The sequence below is a fragment of the Mustela lutreola genome, chromosome 3, assembly GCF_030435805.1.
Source record: "Mustela lutreola isolate mMusLut2 chromosome 3, mMusLut2.pri, whole genome shotgun sequence".
In the NCBI taxonomy this organism is placed as follows: Eukaryota; Metazoa; Chordata; class Mammalia; order Carnivora; family Mustelidae; genus Mustela; species Mustela lutreola.
This window is the reverse complement of record NC_081292.1, coordinates 172,192,468-172,209,701: the sequence shown is the minus strand read 5'-3', so window position 1 is coordinate 172,209,701 and position 17,234 is coordinate 172,192,468. Positions and strand designations below refer to the sequence as shown.

Genomic DNA, 17,234 nt, shown 5'->3' with positions numbered 1-17,234 from the left:
CAGAGAGAAAGAAGTAACTGCTCATTGAGGGATCAGAGAAGTCTTCATGGAGGAGAAGGTAACCAAATGTCTATGTAATACCTGCTGTGTACGTGGCCCTGGGGCCAGGTGGTATAGTCCCTGGGCCAGGTGGCGTGTAGTTATAAAATTCCCCCACCCACCCTGGGAAGTAGGTGGCCTGATACCTATTTCACTGATGAAGAAACAGAGGCTTATTCTTTCTCTGATTCCAGTGTGCTGTTATCCCCTTTATAAACTCTTCTACAGCCTATAGTGAATCATGGGAGCCTTCGGGAATCCTGCCTGCCATGGCTACTCTCCCGGCCTCAGTGGACAAATCATGGATTTAGAAATAGACTCAAGTCAAATCCCAACTCTGTCACTTGTGGGAAGGTGACCATAAACAAATCCCTTATCCCCTCTATGCCTGTCTTTGCTGTGTGCTATAGAATGGGGATTAGAGTCAACAAAATCTTTGTAAGGAGTAAATAAACAACACAAGGCACAGTATCCAGCATGGTGCCTAGCAGTACTCGTTGACTTTCTTTCTTCTAAATTCTTCTCAAATTTGTATGCTAGCTTTTAACCTTTCTCATGCCACTGGCCATGCATACTGGTACAAAGGGGGAGAGAGATTTAAGTTGCCTGGGATGATCTGAGTCTGTGGCTGTGTGGGCACCAGGAACCTGCCCGATTGTTCTGGTACCTCCTCATTCTCTTCTCTGTAGCAGCTGGAAGGGTTCTCGTGGCCAAGGCTCCCTGCTGTGTTTGCAGTTATTCATTCGTTTATTTTTTCTTTATTTAGAAGAGCTACTGGATGGTGTTCTTGAGTCTGACGATGATGAAGATGAAGATGATGAAGTAAGTAGGAGGCTCTTGACACCACATAAAAAACTTGGCCCAGACTACTGAGCTCTTCCTTGCCTTGAAGAGTTAGTCCAGAAAGGGAGATTTCAATCCCTGCTGCCTCATTTCTCGCAGTTCTGGGGGTTGGCTAGAACTCGGCTGGGTGGGTGTCTGCTGGTCTCACATAGGATGTCCTGGGGCTGCTTTCTGTGTCCAAGCTGGCCTCGCGTCCTCCATGGCCTCTCCAAGTGGCCTGTCATCACTCAGCGGTCTCACCCACACTTCCTTCCCGGTTGGTGGCAAAGCTTCAGATCCTCTCCAGGCTCAGCGGTGTCAGAGCATCACTCCTTCCAGGTCCTGCTCAGGGCACATCCCTGGGGAATGGCAGTTAGACCCCACCAAGGCAAGAGTTCGAGGTGGGAGCACTCACAGGTGGCTGCCCCTTGGGTGGGCTCGCTGCAGCCAGCACACAGACGCCGTGCTCCACAGCACTTGGGTGTCATGGGAAGTTCATAGACAACAGTTCTTCAGTGTGAATCTTGTGCCTCCAAGGGGCGTGAGCCTCCACTGGTCTTCCCCGTGGTTGGGAGTACTGGGTGCAGAGGCTCCCTGTGAGAACCTCTAGGGTCAAAGGTTTGGTTCACTGGACTCCTTTAATTGCATTGTTTTCATATGGGTTTCCACAACTGTGACAAATCTGCTTGCCTGGTGTTTTAAAGCGCAAAGTTTCAAAACCAACGTGGGCGAGTCTCGTGAAGTAGTGTAGAAAATGGGGACTCCTGCACTATAGACGGGTTTCCCAGCTGACAAGCTTTTTCCTTGTTTTTCCTTCAGACCTTGAAAAAACATGCACATGGCCCTCTCCAGTTCTCTGTAGGAATGATTGGCTTACAGTCCTTCAATTAGTCCTGAAGTGAATGTGTGGAGGCTAGGTTTCTCCTCGGAGCTGTGGTCCCTCGGTCCCAAAGGTGTACAAAAGCCAGACTTTGTCCATCGGTGGCACCAGCTGGGGAAGAGAGTTCAGTTAGGAGCCCTCCACCAAAGTGGACAGTGGCCCGAAGGTCCGCCAGGGACAGTCCCTCACACAGGCAGCTTCCTGCCTGCCACTTTCTTCCTGACCTATAGGTGGCAGCAGCTGGTGCTCATGCTCAGTCCGCCTTTGTCCGGCAAGTGCAGCTCTGGACCTTGGCAGGGGGCTCCTGGCCAGCACCTTCTCTGGACACCCTTTCCATTCCTTACTTTGGGAAGGGAGGCCCAGAGAGGGGAGGGGACCAGCCTCAGGTCACACAAAATCGTTGGCAGTAAAACTTGGTTTAGGACGGGGATTGGCAGGCTTTTTCTGCAAAGAGAAAAGTAGTAAATACTTTAGGCTTTGTAGGCTGCTGGGGTCTCTGTTCCAACCACTCAGCTCAGCAGTTGTAACACAGAGTAGCCATCAGCAATACACAAATGGACGAATGCAGCTGTGTTCCCAGAAAATTTTATTTATGGACACTAAAATTTGAATTCCAGTTGATTCTTACGCTTCACTAAACATTTGTTTTCAAATGTTTAAAGACGTAAAAATTACTCTCAGTTTGCTGGCCTTTCAAAAGCAGGCATAAAGGAGGGCACGTGATATAATGAGCACTGGGAGTCATGCAACTGATGAATCAGTCACTGACCTCTATTCTGAAACTAATACTACACTGCATGTTAATTAAGAATTTAAATAAAATAAAATTCGAAAAAACCCAAAAGCATCTTGGCCTGTGGGCCATTGTTTGCCAGCTTCCAGAGGGAGCCCAGCTCCCCAACTCAGTCTTCTCAGGGCTGTGATAAGACCCCTGGTTTGTATCTGGCCCTTCAGTACTGTTTTAAATTATATTTTGAGTTACTGTCTTAATTATTTAATTCCAGTGAGTTTTTGTCGTTATGTCCAAAAGTTCCCCTCAAGATCTACTTTTCCTCCTCTTATGTTACCTCCTTGGGGTTTTGTGTTTGCTTTGGATTTTTTGTTTGTCTTGTTGCTGTTAACCCCTTTGTATTGTGAAGAAAAATTCATTTGATTCAACTATTCTGTTAATGATGGGAATTCAACTTTGGGAAATATCCCTGTGGAAACAATTATAGTCTACTAAAAATGAAGGAATATAGAGATCTTTTATTTATTTATTTATGTATTTATTTAAATATTTTATTTTTAAGTAATCTCTACACCCAGCGTGGGACTTGAACTCACAACACTGAGATCAAGAGTTGCATGTTCCACTGACTAAGTCCGCCAGTGCTCCTTTTAATTGTCTGGACTTTTGGCTATCCTGTGCAGACTTTTATTTTAAGAGGCTAGTGTTTGAAAGTATTTGTTGTGATAACTAGAATTTTCAGAAGATTATAGGAGGAGTGTAATCAGGAGATTGTAAGGAAAGGATCCAGCATTTGGGGCAGAACTTGACGCTTTGTGCTGAACTCTGGTCCACAGGTGCTGGACTTTGCCTCCCCTGTGACCCTGACAGCCCCACTGCAGAGATTAGCAAGGGCACCCTGGGGAAAGCTGAGCTGTCTGTGTTTCACTCAGCCTTCATCAAGGGTCAGTGTGACTTTTTAAATTGGAAAGAGAAAGGAAAGTGAAAGATGCCCAGACTTAGACTGTCGCTGTAGTGTGACCACCACCTCCCAAACAAAATTATTTTCAAAGCCTCTGATCATATGTCATTTTGCTTAGCCATGTAAAATATTTTTTAATTTATTATTTAAACCCAAAACACAGATAAAGAGCCAGTGTTTTCAGGGAGCTGCTCAATGCTTCTCAAAATAAAATGTCTCTACTGGGGTGTGGCCAGAAGCCACATGGAGTTATGCTCATTTTGCCTTCTGTTGAGTTAACATTTGTGACTTGTGACTTGTGACTGCGGCCCTGGGTCCTGCCCCCCTAGAAACTCAAGAGAACCCCCATATGCAAAATCCAGTTTTTCTCTTTTATTTCTAAAAATATAATGACTTGTCCTGATGTGCTGACGCTCAGTGAAGTCTGCTCTACATACATTTATATGCCAAAATAAAAAAGTGTAGAGTTAGAAACGTTTTTCCAACTTCAAGATTGTCTAGGGTATAATGTCACATAGGAAAAGGAAATCACAAAGTGAGGTGAGCACTATAATTCAGTTTCAGAAAAAAGACCCATAAATACACACCCTGATGAATGATGTGTGTGCCTCTGTATACGCGTAGCAGAAGGGCATGGAAAGTTACGAGCCCTCTTTGTTGACCCTGGCAACTACCTTGGGGGGGGGGGGGTAGGAGAGGAAATGGAGGCGGGGGTGGCGGCGAGGCCTGGGTCAGCCAGAGAGAGCTGCCTGTGAAGTGACAAGTGAGCAGAGGGCGGCTGCTGAGCCCTTCTGAAGACGGATGGGGCAAAAGCCAAACTGAGTAGTTGGGGAGCAGGTGGGAAGTGGGAGAAGGGAGCCGGTGAGTACGTGCAGCTCTTCCCACAAATCCAGTTGTAAGCAAGACAGAGAGTGGGGTAGCGGCTAAGCAGGGCAGTTTTGTTCTGCTCTCTTCTAATCTGGGAAAGACCCAAGCAGGCTGAAATGCTGCTGAGAAGGATCCAGCCGGGAGGGGAGAGAGGCAGGAAGACAGACAAAGGGTGGCATCAGAAGGACAGGGGTTTTCATTATTTTCACAATTGCTTCTTGTGCTCTCATGGCCCACAAGCCCCCAGACCCATTTAAACCTCCAGAGAAACAAAACCATCCTTAGATAAGCTTGGACGATACAGACAAGAATAGGCAGGTGACCATGACAGTGTAAGGGTTTGAACACATCTCACCATTAGACAATAATAGTTTATTTTAGTATTAAGTGTATGTCATGTGTTCCCCCAAGAGCTGCCAGTAAATCACAGGGCTCAGAAACTGTGTTTCTACCACAAACGGCTTGTTTCCTTACAAGAGTTTAGGGTGAGGTGTCCAGCTTATAAATGGAAAAGAAAGGCTTTCCTGTGCTGTTTGAGAAGACGGATTTTAAGACAAATATTCTCCCCTCTTAACAAAACAGGTGTACGTGCCAGGTGAGATCAGCCACCTGGTAAAGAGAAATTTACTCGCTGGTTGCCACGTAAGTGACAATCAAATACTCAGCAATTTCCTTCTCTGGAGATTTCTCAAACATAAGAGTCATTCGTTTATTTAGTCAACAAATATTTGAGCGCTTTGAAATAACATTATTCTAGGAAGTAATGGGGAGGGGATACAAAAGAAATCTAAAAGAATATAGGTGGCTTATAATACCTCCAAGAGTTTAAAATTTGGTTAAGCGAGACCATCGCTGGTGTGGTACGTGTGCTCACTTGTCTGCTCACAACAAGCCTGCGAGAGCTACTCTTCCTGGTCCCATTTCACAGATGGAGAAACAGAGGAAATCCATTAGCAAGGGCACCCCGGGGTTCGCACTACTAATAAGTAAGCAAAGGAGCTTGGAATTAAACCCAGCTGGGCTGACTCGCCAGTCCACACCATTAACCACTGCCTGGTTTTGTCTCTCATGAGACAGATGTGAATACGGAGAAACAGTTAACAAATGATAGAAAACTAGTATATGATTATCAGTTCCCAGATGTGATAGAAACGGGAAGTACGTACAAATTCCGAGTACTGCGAGAGTCCTGGAACATGACTGTCTCAACAGGCCTTCCCAAGCCTAGGATGAAAGGGGAGAGGACTGGTTGGATGAAGAGGAGGGTACAGTCAGGAAAGCAGGAGAGGCATCTTCCAGGGAAGAGAGCATCAGCTTACCATTTACTGTTCCTATAACCCACAACAGTGTGTGTATGTGCTTTCTTATTTTCCTTGTAAGATACATACACACATAGGGATACCTGGGTGGCTCAGTTGGTTAAGTGTCTGCCTTGGGCTCAGGTCATGACCTCAAGGTCCTGGGATCGAGCCCCGCATTGGGCTTCTTGCTCAGAGAGGAGTCTGCTCGCCCTGCTTGTGCTTTCTCTCTGTCAAATAAATAAGTAAAATCTTAAAAAAAAAAAAAAAAAATATATATATATATATATATATATATATATATATACACACACAGTATACATGTAGGTGCAAATGTCCATGTATGTTTTCATCGATACTGGTTTTACAAAATGAGATAGCATAGATACAGATGCAAACACACACATACACAGTGTTGCCTTTTTTTCCTGTTAATATTTTCTGGAAATCCCTCTCTAAGTCAGCCAGCAGAACAAACTGATTCTTTTAAATGCCATACATAAATGTACAGTTTTCTAGACTTTTGCTTTGTCAGACAATCCTGCGTCAATATCTTTGTAAAGATACAAAGATGGTATCTTTGTACTTATGTGCTTATGTACCCAGTGCTTTTATTTATATGGGCTTTTGTTGCTGGGTTGCAGTGTATTTGTGTTTTCAATCATAATAGATTTTTCCAGATTGTTCTTCAAAAAGGCTATAACAGTTCAGATTTCAATAAGAGTGGGGGAGGAGACTTTTCCCTCCATCTCCAACCAGTTGTGAGTGAAATCACTCTATTTTTGCTATTCTCTCAGTGAAAAAGTGCTGTTTCGTTATCTTAATTTGCATCTCCACTGCATAGTATGAGTGTCTTTTATGTTCATTTTATTGGGTATTTGGATTGGCCATGCTGTAATTTCCTATTCATGGCCTTTCCCCATTTTTAAAATCGGGTTTGTCTTTCCATGTCACTTTCTGTGAATTCCCTGTTTACTACAGGTACAGGTCCTTTTTCACCTTCATTGCCCAAAACTGGAAGACGCATCTTTTATTCATTGCCGTATTTTTATTTATATCTTTTGCTAAAACTCTTTTGAATTTTTAAAAAGCTAAATAAATTGACTTCTTTTACAGTTTCTGGGTCTCTGTCCTGATTAAGGTTTCCCTGAACCTTAAATGTTATGTGTAGTCTCCTAGATTTTTTCCTAAGACTTTATTTTTTCATTTAAATTTTAATTATTAAATATGTATTTTTTTATTTTGGTTTGGTTTTTTAAAAAATGTTATTTAGATATAGAGAGAGAGAGAATGAGAGAGCGCAGGAGCGGAGGGAGGGGCAGAGGAAGAGGGAAAGGGAGAAGGAATCTCCAGCAGACTCCCCACTGAAAAGGGAGTGGGACAATGCAGAGCTCAGTCCCACAATCCTGAGATCATGCATGACCTGAGGCAAATTCAAGGGTCAGCCGCTTAACCACCCAAGCCACCCAGGTGCCCTGACTGTTTCTTAAGTAAACTAAATATATCTCCAATATGGAAATCAAACTCATAACACTGAGATCAAGAGTCTCGTGCTCCTCTGACTGAGCCAGCCAGCCACCCCAATTTTTAAATATTACATAGAAAAATGTATATAATATTTATGTGAGGCTTGAAGTAACTTCTGAAATTTTAGGTTTCAGAACATTTTTACATGGTTAAAAATTACTGAAGGGACACCTCAATAGCACAAGCAAGGGGAGTGGCAGGCAGAGGGAGAAGGTGAAACAGGGTCCCTGCTGAGTAAGGGGCCCAATGTGGGACTTGATCCCAGGACCCTGGGATCACAGCCTGAGCTGAAGGCAGATGCTTAAGGAACTCAGCAACCCAGGTGCCCCCAAATAAGATTTTTTTTTTTTAGATTTTACTTTATTTGAGAGAACGCAAGCAGAGCAAGCAAGAGAGAACATGGAGGGGAGGAGCAGAGGGAGAGGCAGAAGCAGAGTCCCCACTGAACAGGGAGCCTGATGCCAGGCTCCATCCCAGAACCCTGGGACCATCACCTGAGCTGAAGGCAGCCCTTAACTGACTGAGCCACCCGGGAGCCCCAGATATTTTTATAAAAAATATTACTTTCCCGGGACACCTGGGTGGCTCAGTGGGTTAAAGCCTCTGCTTTCAGCTCAGGGTCATGGTCTCAGGGTCCTGGGATCGAGCCCTATGTCGGGCTCTCTGCTCAGCAGGGAACCTGCTTCTTCCTCTCTCTCTGCCTGCCTCTCTGCCTACTTGTGATCTTTGTCTGTCAAATAAATAAATAAAATCTTTAAAAAAAATATTACTTCCCCCAAAAAATGTATTAAGAAGAGTGTAGCATTGTATTTTATTTTTGCAAATCTCTTTAATGTCTGGATTAGAAAATGGTTGGATTCTCAAATCCTCTTCTGGATTCCGTCTGTTGAAATATGTTATAGTTGAAAGGGATAGAGTATTTTTAGTAGCCTTTTTGCATAGACATTTTTTTCTTTGATACTACTTCAAAATTGGACAGGTGATAGTTTGTTAAAGGTTAGTTGCAACATAAAGTCAAACACCAATACCAACAAATCTTTTTTATTTTTTTAAAATCTGTTAGTCTCTTTTGCATTTTGTTAATCTTATTTTCTGATTGTTCATTACTAGTGTATAGAAATACAATTGATTTTTATCTGTGACCTAAAACCTTACTGAACTCTTTTATTACCTCCAAGAAGCTTTCTTTTCTTTTGTTTCGTGGTGGGTTCCTTAGGATTTTCTGCACACAATACCATGTCATCTGTGAATACAGATGATTTTATTTCTTCCTTTCCAGTCTAGATGTCTTTTATATTCTTTTTTTGCCTAAATTGCCCAGGCTACAACTTCTAGTACAGTGTTGAATACAAGTGGTTAGAGGGGACACCTTTGTCATTTTCCTGATCTTAGGGGGAAAGATTTCTGTCTTTTACTGTCCAGTGGGATGTTAGTTGTAAATTCCTCACAGAGGCTCATTCTCAGGCTGAGACACTGCCCTTCTTTTCAGAGTTCGTCAAATGTTGGGTTTTGCCAAATCTTTTTCCACGTTAAGATGATCGTGTGAGGTTTTTTTTCTTTCTTTCTGTTAACACAGTGAATGACATTGATTGTTTTCATATTTTAAACAACTCGAGTTTCTGAGAAAAATCCTGCTTTATCTTGATTGATAATCCATCCCTTTTATATGTTGCTGTATTTGGTTTGCTAGTATTTTGTTGAGGATTTTTGTATGTATATTCATAATAAATATTGGGCTACAGTTTGACTTCTCTTATGATGTCTTTAGTTTTTAATATTCACTTGAAATATAGATGACATACAATATCATACTTGTTTAAGGTATACAACATAGTGATCAACAATTATATACACCTCTTGCTCTAGTTTTATATCAGGATAATATTGGCCTTATAATGTGAGTTGGAACATGTTCCTTCTATTTTCGGAAGAGTTTGTGAACGGCTAGTATTAATTCTTCTTTAAACAAATGTTAGGCTTCACCAGTACAGCCTTCTGGACCTGGGTTTTTCTTTGTGGGAAGTTTTTTTTTTTTATTACTGATTTGATCTCTTCACTTGTTATAGGTCTGTCTATCCAGATTTTTTTTTTTTTTACTTCTTGTTGAATCACTTTCTATAATTTGTGTCTTTCTAGGAATTTGTTCACTCTGTCCAAGACATCTGATTTGTGTACAGCTGTTCATAGTATTGCCTTCTGAACATTTAGCTTTCTGTGAGGTCAGAAATGTCCCACCTTTCATTCCTGATTTTAGTAATTTGAGTCTTCTCTCTTTTTCTTGGTCAGCACTGTGGACTGAATAGCGTCCTCTCATATTCTCGTACGGAAGCCCTGGCCCCCAGTGTGGCTGTATTTGAAGACAGGGTCTCTAAGGAAGTAATTTGGGTTTAAGGAAGTCATAGCTGATCAGATAGGATGGCAAGAGGCATTATAGAACACTTTCACCACTGTGTGAGGACACAGGACACTTGTACACTTCCTGTACAAGTCAGGAAGAAAGCTCTGCTCTCACCAGGGAGCAAAACAGCCCACACTCTGATCTTGAACTTCCCAGGCTCCAAAACTATCAGAAATACACTGCCGTTGGTTAAGCCATTCAATCTATGGTATTTTGTTATGGCAGCCCGAGCTGACTAAGACTGTCAGTCTAGCTAAAGTTTTGTCAATTTTGTTGGTCTTTCCAAGAACCAACTTTTTTTTTTAATTTTTTATTTTTTATAAACATATATTTTTAACCCCCAGGGTACAGGTATGTGAATCACCAGGTTTACACACTTCACAGCACTCACCATAGCACATACCCTCCCCAATGTCCATAACCCCACCCCCCTTCTCCCAACACCCCTCTCCCCAGCAACCCTCAGTTTGTTTTGTGAGATTAAGAGTCACTTATGGTTTGTCTCCCTCCCAATCCCATCTTGTTTCATTTATTCTTCTCCTACCTCCTTAACCCCCCATGTTGCATCTCCACTTCTTCATATCAGGGAGATCATATGATAGTTGTCTTTCTCTGCTTGACTTATTTTGCTAAGCATGATATGCTCTAGTTCCATCCACGTCATTGCAAATGGCAAGATTTCATTTCTTTTGATGGCTGCATAGTATTCCATTGTATATATATATGACATCTTCTTTATCCATTCATCTGTTGATGGACATCTAGGTTCTTTCCATAGTTTGGCTATGGTGGACATTGCTGCTATAAACATTTGGGTGCACGTGCCCCTTTGGATCACTATGTTTATATCTTTAGGGTAAATACCCAATAGTGCAATTGCTGGGTCATAGGGTAGTTCTATTTTCAACATTTTGAGGAACCTCCATGCTGTTTTCCAGAGTGGTTGCACCAGCTTGCATTCCCACCAACAGTACAGGAGGCCAAGAACCAACTTTTTATTTTGTTGATTTTCTTTGTTGTTTTTCTGTTCTCTGTTGTACTTATCTGTGCCCTAATCTTTATTATTTCCTTCCTTCTGCTTTTCTTTTTCTGGTTCCTTAAGGTGTAAAGTTAGGTTATAGACTTGAAAGCCTTTTTTTTTTTCTAATGTAGGCATTAAATACAGACATTAAATATATACCGCTCTAGCGGGGAGGATGTGATAGGTTTGCACCATTGGTGGGAATGCACACTGGTGCAGCCACTGTGGAGAACAGTACGGAGGGTCTTCAGAAAGTTAAAACTAGAATTACCATAGGATCCAATAATTGCACTTCTGGGTATTTAGCCAAAGACACAAAAACACTAGTTTGAAGGGATACATGTACTCCTATGTTTACTGCAGCATTATTTACAACAGCCAAGGTATGGAAGCAGCCCACATGTCCATCAAGTGATGAATGGATACAGAAGATGTGGTGTGTATATACATATATGTGTATATACACACACATATAATGAAATATTATCCAGCCACATAAAAGAATGAAGTCTTGCCATTTACAAAGACATGGATGGAGATAGAGAGTATTATGCTAAGTGAAAGAAGTCAGTCAAAGAAAGACAAATACCTTCTGATTTTACTCATATGTGGAATTTAAGAACCAAAACAAATGAGCAAAGAGGAAAAAAGAGAGAGAAGCAAACCAAGAAACAGACTCTTAACTAGAGAGAACAGAGGTGATGGGGATTAAGGAGCACGCTTGTTGTGATGAGCACCGGGTTATATATGGAATAGTTCAGTCACTATATTGTACACCTGAAACTAAAGTTACACCATATGTTAACTAACTGGAATTTAAAGAAAACAGAAAAAAAGGGAGAGAGAGAGAATGACACCTGACAGGTGCATGCCCAGCTTACCTAACATGGAATATGTGTCACCAGTGCTATAAATCTCCACCAGCGCTATAAATTTCCCTCCGAGTACTGATTTTGCTGCATCCCCTAGGTTTTGGAAAGTTGTGTTTTCATTTTCATTTATCTCAAAATATTTTCTACTTTTCCTTGTGATTTCTTCTTTGGCCCATTGGCTATATATAAGTGTGTTCTCAACAAGCCCTTGAGGACAAGGCTGTTGAGAACTGAACAAGATCTCAGATCAAATAAAGACAAGCCCGGTGAGAGGGGTTTCCAGGAGCTTACCAGATAGGTTAAATAATGACAGTTCTCTTGGAATGGGGCTTCTGGGGAACTCAAAGCCCATCTGCTCCCTCTAGGAACTGCTTGGCTGCTGCTTTTCACTTTGATTGCAAGACTAGTGGTTTTCAAGGAGCTGGAGAGAGAGAGGTAAAAGGGAAGTTTAAATGTGACAGCATTTGCTGTTTGTCCTGACAATTAGTTGTTGGGTTTTTTGTTTGTTTGTTTGTTTGTTTCTTGAAGAAGCACCCCTCACATTGTCACAGACCATTGGTTAATTTCCAGAATTCTGAAAAATTTGATTTGGACAATCTTCGCCAGGGTTTTCCTCACTTTTTTAATGGAATGGATTTTCAAAAGTTCTCACTTCACAATTCCTGCTGACATCCTATTTGACTTTGAATAGCTCTTTTACCCAGGCATGATTTTATATTTTCATACATTAATCATTTGAGAAATAAAGGCTTTTTGGTTTTGCATTCCTCCCAAATGTTGCTATATTTCATTATAAACCATCCAAGTATTTCATTAGTTAATATTGCCACTGATCTCATTAGAAAAGTCTTTAGTTATTGAAAAGCTATTAAACTCACAGTGGCAGGAACAATTTTTTTTTTTAATTTTGTTTTTGAACTCTTGAGAGTTTAAATTTTATTATTGGTAACAGATATTATCAGTTGTTTTCCTTAAAGTGACAAGCTCATCTCATTCAGTTTTGAGAAAATGTCTGCTAAACACCCAAGTCTGAAAACCCATAGTTTGTCTATCATTCTCTCAAGTAAAAATACTGTTCCTTGAAAAAATTGCCTAGATAGGCTTGCAACTCAGATAATCTTACAAATCTTTTTCAAGATAACCATCATGTACATCCCATTTTGTTACAGAGATGTTAAAAGGAGACAAGAGTTGAGTTTAATCAAATTCCTGCTGCTTCATCAAGGACGTTTTTTTTTTTTTTTTTTTTTTTTTTTCTGACAGAACACATGCATGTATCAGCTGGAAGGCGGGACAGAGAGAGAGAGACTCTTAAGCAGGCTTCATGCTCAGCACGGAGCCCAACTTGGTGCTTGATCCCACAACCCTGAGACCATGGCCTAAGCCAGAATCAAGGGTCAGACCCTCAACCTGCCTGAGCCAGGCAGGCCTCATCAAAGACATTCTTTTTTTTTTTTTTTTTTTTTTTTTTTTTTTTTTTTTTTTTTTTTTAAAGATTTTATTTATTTATTTGACAGAGAGAAATCACAAGTAGGCAGAGAGGCAGGCAGAGAGAGAGAGGAGGAAGCAGGCTCCCCGCTGAGCAGAGAGCCTGATGCGGGACTCGATCCCAGGACCCTGAGATCATGACCTGAGCCGAAGGCAGCGGCCTAACCCACTGAGCCACCCAGGCGCCCATCAAAGACATTCTTAAATGAAACTCTATCTACCATCTTTCTGTCATTGATCTGTCTACCACTTTTCTGTCTCTCCATCCATCTATCAATCTATCCATCTGTCTACTTATAGTCACAGTGGAGAAGACAGTGACTGCTACTTGGGTTTGGTAGCACTGCCTGATTGACACTCAGGTCCCAGTGGTTTTACCCTCTGTTGTGTCTGTACCATCAGTGTAAATGTCAGCACAGTTGTTCCAGGATAAACCACAAAAGTCAATACCTTAAATATTTTATCTAGCAACTCTTGTTGCTTGTTGCCAAGCAACAACAACAACAAAACTTTATGCAAACAATCTTTGATGACTAGTTGCTCTTGATACTGGATAAAGAAACCAAATAGCAAGTCCAGGCATACTTCTGCGGATGAGATATTTAACTCAGCATTCAGGTTTGCGCTTAATCTGTGCTTCAACAAGCTACTGTTTCATTGCAAAGTAGCATGTTGTAATTTCTTTTGTTAACTTTTTCAGCAGGCATTCAGCAGTGTAAACTCTATGAGGCTAGTGTATATGTTTCTTCAGCCAAGACAATAATTGCCTGTCAGGATTCTTCAGTGGCTCTGTTTTTATTAATAATTTGGGTGGGGGGATAATTTTAGATTGGCAGAAAAAAATACAGAGTTCCCATATACTCATCACACAGCTTCAGTGGCTTTTTAATTTCTAGTTTGAAAGAAAGTTAAAACAAGTTTTTAGGTTTTGACTTTTAAAGAATTTATCACATCTCTGTTTAAATTTATCAGATCCTGCTTCTTTCAACTCACAATGATTGTTCTCAAAATTATACCTCAGCTTAATTGGCATTATAATATTATCCATAAAGATTTTATTCCATAGGACACAATAAGGCAACTTGTTGATATCTATAAAACTGAGGGAAAGATAGCTTCTATATAATTCCATTTATTTGCTCAGCTTCTTTGGAAAACATCCCTTCCTTCCATGAGCAGAGAACTTCCTGATAAATCTGCTTCATTTTTCTCAGCATCTTTTCATATAAATGATACAGCTTTGGTTTGAGAAATGGGGTCCTCTGATCTTCCTTTTTAAGCCAATGATCTATCCTTACAAATACAAGAAAAAATACCATAAACAATGTTCTCTTAGGATAAATGATTCTTAAATTTTAAAATAACAGAGGTTTTTTTGTTTGTTTTTAAATATTTCATTTATTTGAAAGACAGGGAGAGTGAATGCATGTATGCACACAAGTGGGAGCAAGGGGGAGGGCCACAGGGAGAGGAAGAAGCAAACTTCCTGCTGAGCAGGGAGCCCAGTGTGGGCCTCAGTCCCAAGACCCTGGGATCATGACCTGAGCCAAAGGCAGACGCTCAACTGACTGAGCCACCCAGTTGCCCCTAAAATAACAGTTTTAGAGAAAACCTTAAAAATTAAAAAAGCTCCTGAAAAATTACAAAAATAGTATTCCAAAATAAAACAATAAGTGTACTCATAGTCAGTTTCCACAGAGGAGCAAGGAAAGATTTGATTTCAAAATAATAATATATTGAGAATAATATATTGAGTGATAATGAAATTATATCAGTTATAGTAGATGTAACCAAGATAGCTAGTACAAGAGAAGCGCAAGAGAAGAACAGAAGACACTTATTTATATCCTAAACCTTAGAAGTTGCTAGAAAATATAATACTCAAACATACATTAGTTATCAGAGTGATACATATCATGTAGCCTCTAGAAAACTTCACTGTATTGTAAGAGAATGAGAGTTAAAAAGGCAAGTATTATTGCTATTGAAATAATTATATATTATTTTTATATCTTATAAATTATAGTGTATAAGTATATTGTAGTTGTGAACATGGCTTAGACTTCATACACTCTCTGAGGTCTTAAGGCCTCCAAAGTTTCCCCAGACCACACTCTGAGAACCACTGGTTTACAGTTTTGTACAATCTTTATGAGTTTAAGTATTACAGTTTACTTTTGACTTTATAAAATGGATACAAGGATTTTTCATCTCTTGCTAAGGGCTGGAATTTGTTTTGTTTTGTTTTACTCTGTCTTATCAAATCAATTCTTCTTTCCCCACGCATTCCTTATGGCCCAGTGACACATGCACCCTCTTTCCTAAGGAAATGAAGCTGGTCAGGTGCAGGAAGGAGATGGCTAGTGGGCGGGTCTGTGGTTGACCTCCTAACCCAGGTGGCTGCAGTCAACTCAGACCCAGTGGCCATCTCATGTTGCTGACTGCGACACAGGAGGGCTAGCTAGACTTTTTCTTTTTTCAAAATCATATTTCCTATAACATTAATGCAGAAAACTGGGTCTTATTCCTTTAAAATAAAAGTTCATATAATTTTCAACATAGAACTCAATATAACACTCTTTTTAGATGCATTTTACCAAATCAAGGCCCTGGGTAGAAACATTAGTATCCAAAGAAAGGTGGCAGGCAGTAGAACAGATCCTAGCTTTTATAACATCCGTGTATGTTATGATCACTAAGGAATAATTAAATTCAAATCACTTTTCACAGTTTCTGGAATATTCTAAGCCCTTGGTGAATGTTAGCTTTCATTATTATTGGCATGATGATTATGGTCATCGTCATTCATATCTCCTCCAGCATCAGCTCCAGGCCCACGAGGCCTTGCTGTGAAGAACCACATATACTGTTTCTGCACCCAGTGTCCCATCTCTGGCCCTTGTGGCTGTGTGGATGCCATAGAGGAGCCCTAATAAGGATATAGCCTCAGGTGTTTTAAAATATAGTGTATTAATAGAAAATTTAACATTCAGTAAGGCTAACAGATCAGAAGACAGGTGTCTTTGAAAAGATAGCTTGGAGTGTCCACAATAGCCAAACTATGGAAAGAGCCCAGATGCCCATCGACAGCTAAATGGCTAAAGAAGGTGTGGTATATATATATATATAACTCAGCCATTCAAAAAAAATGAAATCTTGCTATTTGCAATGATGTGGATGGAACTTGAGGGTATTATGCTTAGCGAAATAAGTCAGAGAAAGATAGTTATCATATGATCTCACTCAAATGTGGAATTTACAATACAAAACAGAGGAGCATAGGAGAAGGGAGGGAAAAATAAAACAAGAGGAAATCAGAGGGGGAGACAAACCAAAGAGACCCTTAATCATAGGAAACAAATTGCGGGTTGCTGGAGGGGAGGGGGGTGAGGGATAGGGTAACTGGGTGATGGACATTAAGGAGGACATGTGATGTAGTGAGCACTGGGTGTTATATAAGACTGATGAATACTAACTCTACCTCCGAAACTAATAGTACACTATATGTTACTTAATTGAATCTAAATTTAGAGAAAAAAATAGCTTTTTACTCACAGTTCCCACGAGTCAAGGGCAGCTACATCCTGGGGGACTACACAGGGAGCATCAGGGTCAGTCGGAAGGCAGAGGGAGGGAAGGGAAGTGGGGCCCAGAGCATTTACTGTGGTTTCTGCAGGAAGGATGAGTGAAGTAGGTAAGCAGGTTTAGGATCCGCCAGTTTGAATAGTTTCCCTGAGCTCTATGGCCTAGGAGCTATCCCTAGTTGTCTGGCACCTGGGCCTAGGGTGATGGGGGCAGGTGGGTAATAGTCCTGAGTGTGAGAGCCCGAGGCAGGAGGTGGTTGGGCTGTGGCATGGGCTGTGGATTGGCTGGCTTGCCTTTGAAAGGTGTGTTTGCTAGCGAGTTGCTCACGGTCTGTAGGAACTGGCTAGGCCTGGGAGAGGCAGTCCTCTGAGGGCCAGCAAGGCCCCAGATGTCAGAGCATCAGATAAAGAAAACAGGAGATGTAGTTAATGCACAAGGCTTCCACAGTCTGGGTCTGCTGAACTTCTAGTCCCCTCTCCCTCTTCTCCCTGAAATGGACTCTCCAAGCACGGAGAAGCTCTGGGGACATTACATGGTCTCAAAGCTCCCCACCCCCCGATTTCCCACTTCCAGCACCACCGCCATTGCAGCCACTCGGGGTTCCAGGCCTGGTACAGTTACTGCATCTGATTATACGATTCACCCTGATTCCCTTGTTATTCACCCTAACTGATAAAAGCTAGAGTCTTCCAAAAAGAACTTTTATTTAAAAACCAGAAGAAGAAACTTAGCAAATAAGAGAGGTA

At 41.2% G+C, this 17,234-nt stretch overlaps 1 protein-coding gene across 8 annotated transcripts in view; it reads left to right on the top strand.

Annotated features, from left to right (window-relative positions):
* The window catches only part of ARMC9 (armadillo repeat containing 9), a 156,855-nt gene that overhangs the window by 82,058 nt on the left and 57,563 nt on the right, over positions 1-17,234 (top strand). For all 8 annotated transcript variants that reach the window (XM_059167728.1, XM_059167725.1, XM_059167724.1 and 5 more), the window contains exon 19: positions 806-861. In XM_059167728.1, coding sequence (XP_059023711.1) covers positions 806-861 — 56 coding nt within the window. The remainder of the gene's footprint in view (positions 1-805; positions 862-17,234) is intronic.